The sequence below is a fragment of the Chiloscyllium plagiosum genome, chromosome 9 (genome assembly GCF_004010195.1).
Source record: "Chiloscyllium plagiosum isolate BGI_BamShark_2017 chromosome 9, ASM401019v2, whole genome shotgun sequence".
NCBI lineage: Eukaryota > Metazoa > Chordata > Chondrichthyes > Orectolobiformes > Hemiscylliidae > Chiloscyllium > Chiloscyllium plagiosum.
In genome coordinates this window covers 55,037,999-55,044,272 of record NC_057718.1, presented here as the reverse complement: position 1 = coordinate 55,044,272, position 6,274 = coordinate 55,037,999, and the positions used below count along the sequence as shown (strand labels likewise).

At 42.3% G+C, this 6,274-nt stretch overlaps 2 protein-coding genes across 8 annotated transcripts in view; one reads left to right on the top strand and one right to left on the bottom strand.

The window, feature by feature from the left end:
- Positions 1-6,274, bottom strand: part of LOC122552869 — a 98,151-nt gene that overhangs the window by 62,264 nt on the left and 29,613 nt on the right. The window lies entirely within an intron of this gene.
- Positions 1-6,274, top strand: part of LOC122552870 (centrosome-associated protein 350-like) — a 27,280-nt gene that overhangs the window by 14,115 nt on the left and 6,891 nt on the right. For 4 of the 7 annotated variants that reach the window (XR_006312538.1, XR_006312537.1, XM_043695956.1 and 1 more), the window contains exons 1-3: positions 2,083-2,274; positions 2,545-2,690; positions 5,945-6,141. Coding sequence is in view for 4 of the 7 variants with exons in the window: in XM_043695956.1 (XP_043551891.1) it covers positions 5,992-6,141 (150 nt within the window). In the remaining 3 variants the exon portion in view is untranslated. Of the gene's footprint in view, positions 1-494; positions 797-2,082; positions 2,275-2,544; positions 2,691-5,944; positions 6,142-6,274 lie in introns of those variants that run through there. The other 3 variants (XM_043695957.1, XM_043695958.1, XR_006312536.1) reach the window with 3 other exon arrangements.

Genomic DNA, 6,274 nt, shown 5'->3' with positions numbered 1-6,274 from the left:
TGACCTTATAGAGGTTTACAAAATTATGAGGGGCATGGATAGGATAAATAGACAAATTCTTTTCCCTTGGGGTCAGGGAGTCCAGAACTAGAGGGCATAGGTTTAGAGTGAGAGGGGAAAGATATAAAAGAGACCTAAGGGGCAACTTTTTCACGCAGAGAGTGGTACGTATATGGAATGAGCTGCCAGAGGATGTGGTGGAGGTTGGTACAATTATGGGCCGGGTACTGGCAGGTGGGACTAGTTTGGGTTGGGATATCTGGTCGGCATGGACGGGTTGGACCAAAGGGTCTGTTTCCATGCTGTACATCTCTATGACTCTAAAACCATGTGTTGTTCATTAATATTTTGAAATGAATTTCATCACTTTTGTTCCTGACCTTCAGTTTCTAGATTGGCCAACAGTTTGTGTACTTTGCAACAAGGCAGCCTGATGTTTGGAACACGTGGGCAGGAAGAATTGGCCAAACGCCTGGCAGAGTTGGAATTGAGATGCTCAATGACCTGGTAGATGACCAAGATTGGTTTGATGAGGACTTTGGGCTGCGCTGTAGCAAAGTGCAGCAGCCAGTGCAGGAGGCCCAGTGTACGAAGGATGTGCCTCTAAAAATCCAAAGGGAACCTCATTTTGTTGTACATCATGATGCTTTAGAGGTTGAGAAGATGGTTCATGCAGCGGCTGAAGAAGTTGCAGGATCTTGGCCACGATCCAGGAGATCTACAAATACCCCCAGACTATCTTGAGAATAATAAGTGGAAAGATGTAAAGAGTGTGAGCAAAAGAGTTTCTTGTGAGGTGAGATCCAGCTTTTGCATTTGAACACAAACTTATTTTTTCTCAGTTAAGCAAGAAAGATATGGGTTAATAGTGCTCCACAGCAGCTCTGATTGATGATATGTATAACAGAGCATGTTAAAACATTCTGATGACTGCATTGAATTCAATTTACCATTTTGCACCTTCCCTAAAAGTCCAAACCACTTTATCCTCCACTGTTTGTACTCTCCCATTATTAATTTAGCATCATCATCATCCTGTTATTCATTAAATCCCATCTGTCTCAACTTTGCCCACTCTGAGAATCTATATTTTCTGTTTCTATTTACATAATATATGGTGTCTCTTCCAGTCACTCATTTTTTGAATTCTTCTGTATCTTCTCTGTTTTTCCATTGGTTGATAATCCACTATATGATTATTAATCATCTTAAAACTCTCCAGAATCTTATCTTCCACAGGTCACTCCATAATTTTCAGATGAAGAAAGCCTTAAAGGTTGCACTTTTCAGTCTGAATTTGTAATGTGTTGAGGTTCCCAAAATTGACCAAAATATTCTCAGATCTTATGCAACTTAATGTGGCTTAAATTGTTTGTGTGCATTTGAAAGAGCCAGGTTTCTTTTAATGGCCATATCTGTCGCTTTAAATGGCCTGTATGTTTGAGTACTTTGCGGCATTTTTCTCTGATCTGATTAGGACCTTACAATTTCAGGTGTAATTCCTTTTCTTATCCACTCAATGTATTACTTCATCTCACTCAACTTCAGTTCCTGAAGTTAAGATGAACTCATCTGTTAAACTGAGAATGATTTGACCTTCCTGAAATGCTGGTCCGCTGTATGAATCCACGTCAGACCCAATGTTTATGGTGAGACTTCCCACAGTGCTGATCTTGAGTTATCTACCTGCCTATTATAAAGGCGGAACATTTTTGGAATTTTCCTGAGCAGAGACCTCTTAGAAGATGCTGTTGGCAAAGTGCTGAACCATATAATGCAGTAAATCGTTAAGTGAATAATTAATCATTTTTCAGTCTAGGTCTGAAGCAAAGTAAAATGTCAAACCTTCTCACAGTCTGGGAGTATTGCATATTCCCTTAGAGTTGTTTAGAATATGCTTTTGGATCTCACCGATATTGTTCACTTCAGTTATAATTACATTTTCAAGCATTCTGTAGATTTTTGTTGAATAGAACATGCTTTGAGTTTCATCCAATTTTACATCATTCAGAATGGGGGAAAAAGTCCAAAGGCCCAAGAGTCAAAGACTTCACTGAGCAGTTTTGGGCAAGGATAATGGATTGTGGGTTGTTTTGTCTGTGTATTTAGGGTGTGTGCAACAACTGCCATTTCTCCTGTGTTTTTATCCATTTCTTCATTTCTAATGAGGTTATGAAGTTGTTTGGATTCTACCAGGAGCAATATCAGAAGACAGGCTGACAGAAGATGAAGGCATTTGACAGGAGAAAACGTGATTGGATGGACCATATTTTGGTAAGTGTTTCAGTTTAGCAACTGTTCAGTTTTATATTGTACCACTGCATCACGACTATGAACACTGCGTCCTACATCTGAATTTTCTATTATTTCAAATGACAAAGGCTTTATTTTCAACTTTCTGGTTGAATTGAAAACTTGTAGTAATTTGCCGAAAATCAAGGCCTACTATTCCTTAGTTGCCACAAAAGTTTAAAAATATTCAGATCATGTGTACTTCTTTAAATCCCAATGTTTGATTTCACTTTCTCTTCATGTTTCTTTCAGTCCTATGGTGAATTCGTGAAGAAGACCGAAGCTGAACTCAGTAAAGATCTTGATGTTGCCAGCTCAACCGCCACCAAACCGCCGATTAAAACTCTGTACTCCACTGCTACTGAGAAGCTGAAGATTAAACCGCTGTCTCAGCAGAAGTAATTTCAGTAATGGATGTGAATTGTGTGACCTTATGAAGGGATGCCTCTTGTATTTCTCTTTTATACCCGAGTGGGACCAAATTATTTGGTGATTAAATGGTTCTTTAGTGAAGGAGTGCAGTACATTTGCAGAGAGTTTACAGCAGGGAAAAGTGCCTTTTGGCCCAACAGACTCGTGCAGTTATTTAGTCTCCATGCGAGTCTACTCCCACTTTGTCTCATCCCATCAGTGCATCCTTCTGTATATTTTCCCCAGAGGTACTTATCCAATTTCCCCTTGAACACATTCATGCTATTCAACTAAAGCATTCCTGGTACTAGCAAGTTCCATGTTGTCACCTTTCTCAGGGAAGAATGGTTTGTTTTGAATGTCTGATTTGATCCACTAATGTTAACTTCCTATTCAGGTCAGCTACGCAAGTGAAAACATTTCTCCCTCCATGTACTTCAAGCACCTTCATTTTTAAAGTTCTCTATCAAATCTAATTTTTAAAATTCTCTATCCAATCGCTAACTTATACAGTTAATGGATGGGCCCTGGGTGTGTTGCTGCACAAAGAGACCTCAGGATGCAGGTGCATAGTTCCTTGAAAGTGGAGTTGCACGTAGAGAGGGTGGTGAAGAAGGCATTTGGCATGCTTGCCTTCATCGGTCAGAACATTGACTGTAGTGGTTGAAGTGTTACGTTGCAGCTGTACAGGACATTGGTGAGGCCTCGTCTGGAATACTGCATACAGTTCTGATCGCCTTTCTGTAGGAAGGATGTTAAACTTGAGAGGTTGCAGAAAAGATTTGTAAGGATGTTGCTGGGACTGAGTTACAGGGAGAGGCTGAATAGGTTGAAGCATTTTTCTCATGAAGCATTGGAGACTGAAACGTTTTTGTAGAGGTTTATACAATCAAGAAGAGGCATGGATAGTGTAAATAGTCAAGATCCTTTTCTCTCTCATCGTCTGCACAGAGAGTGATTTTTGATCCCCAAATCCCACCGTCGGTGCCAGTGTTTCAGGGTCTTTTTGGACAGCCTCCGCCAGTGCTTCAAGTACAAAGGTAAACAGTAGCAATAACAGGGGAATATCCCTGTCAGCTGCTCTTCCCCACATGAAAATTGCTCGATTTAACCCCATTCGTGATAACTGCCACCTTGGGGTCTTTATATAACACTGCCACCCACCTGGCGAAGGCCCTTCCCAGACTAAAACGATCTAGAACCACAAAGAGATACGACCATTCCACCCGATCAAAAGCCTTTTCTGCCTCCAGGGAGACCACCAAACCCGGAATCATTCTCTGCTGACATAGTTGCACTATGTTCAATACCCGTCTGATGTTGTTGGAGGAGCTGCGCTCCTTGATAAAACCCGTCTGCTCCTCTTTTATAATAACAGGCAGCACCTTCTCCAGTCTCAGAGCTAACATCTTTGATAGAATTTTAAAATCCACATTCAACAACAAGATGGGTCGATACAATACACAATCCTCAGGGTCTTTCCCTTTCTTTAAAATAAGAGCGATATTAGCCTCTGTAAGAGAGAGCAGAAGACAGTCCTGGCCATAGGAATGACTATCCAGCTCCAGCAGTGGTTCAGCTGACATGTGTATGAACTCCTTATAAAATCCACATGGACCAGGTGCCTTACCACCTTGGAGCTGCCTTACCACCTTTTGCACCTCTTGTACTGTCAGAGGTACATTTAAAAGGGAGGCCTGATCTGCGTTTATACCAGGGAGGTCCAAGTTTTCAAAAAAGGATTCCATTCTCACTTCTCCATCCCCACAGCCCTCTGACCGGTATAACTGCATTGAACTCCCGGAATCTGGCATTGAACTTCCTCAGTTCACGAGTGACATTGCCAGTTCTCTCCCTGATAAACACAATGGACTGTGGAGCACTTTCCTTCCGAGCCAGGTAAGCCAGGGATCTACATGGCTTATCCCCACATTCAAACAGCCTTTGCTTTGCAAAGGAGACTCCTCTTGTGTGTGCGCTGAGTCCAGAGCAGCCCGGAGAGCCATGACCCGTTGCAATTTGACCCCGGATGGTCTGGGATAATGTGCCGATTTGGATGCCTTCAGCCAGGCCTCGAGTATCAGCTGCTGCTATCCTCTCTGCCCCCTTCTCATTGTCAAGTGTGAAATAATCATACCCTTAAGAATGCTTTGATGGTCTCCCAGAGCACTGATGGCTTACTGGCTGTAGCCTGATTGAAGACCCAAAAAACCCTGAACTCCCTTGTGATATACTGTACAAAGTTGTCATCCTTCAACAGAAATGGATTCGTGCGACATTGCTGTGTGTCTCCAACACTACCTTTGGTCTTAACATCTAAATATACTGCCACATGGTCCGAAATAGTTATGTTCCCAATCCTGCGGTTAACACCAAGTCCAAACAAACTGACGGAACAAAGAACATTTCAATTCTTGTGTGGCACTTGTGCGGGTTGGAGTAAAAGGTAAAGTCCCTCCCATTTGGGTGGGGGCACCTCCACACATCCACTAGTCCCAACTCCTCACATAAGTCCACTAACTGTCTCGCCTGCAGAGGTGTACCCAACAGCCCCCTTGGCATCCTGTCCACCCCAGGGTCCCTGAGACAATTGTAGTCTCCTTCTATAAATATATGGCGTACCCCAGGAGCCATTAACTTAAAGACTGCATCAACTAAAAATTTGAGAGGATGCACCGGGGGACAGTAAATCGCGAGCCATGACCGCACACTGCAGCCCACAGTCCCCCGAGAGGAAGAAGCCCATTCAATGTGCGACAAGTGGGAAAAAAAACAGACTTCATCAAATCTAAATGATGTTTTGTCCAACAACGGATCTCATGACTTAAATGGGGAATGGTGTCTCTTCAGTTAGGTGATTCAAATCAACCAAATCAATTGTCACGTAAGCACTCCTTCCATACCCAAAGGATATGTGGGTCAAATAGTAACATGTCTTGCACTGATTTATTTCAAGATTCCTTTATTCAGTCATATGCTTAAGCTATTCAATCCAACTTTCTTGTGTTCCCCTTGGATCTGTGGTTATGCATAAGGAAACTTCCTCATGTCCCCTTAAACAATGTGTGATTCAACATAACAGTTGTGTTGAATCAATAAGTGTAACCCAACTCTGCTCCTTGAGCAGATAACTAATCCAAGGATTCTAGCTCGGCCTTTAACTTCATGTTCAAGTTCTAAATCTTTCAGTGAGCAATGGAAAATAACAAAGAACAATGTCAATCATTTATTGTCTCTCTAGACTCTGCTTCTCTTGCCACTGAGTACTCCCTTAAGTTCGATGAGTCAATGACTGAAGATGAGATTGAAGAGAAATCCTTCCATCTCCTTCTGCCATCAGAGAGCCATCGCTGCTTTAATATGGGGAAGAAACACAGCCAGCTGGATAATTCCGATGAGGACATACTGCAGGATCAATTGGCTTCAATAGCTGTAAAAGTGAGTTCTCCCATGGGTTAGCCAAGGGTGAGTGGTGGTGCCAGTTAGTGGGATCTCAGTGCTTGGAAAAGTTGCTACTTTCCATGTTCTAGGTATCTTGCCATGAGATTCAGATGTAGAGGATGAGGAGCAG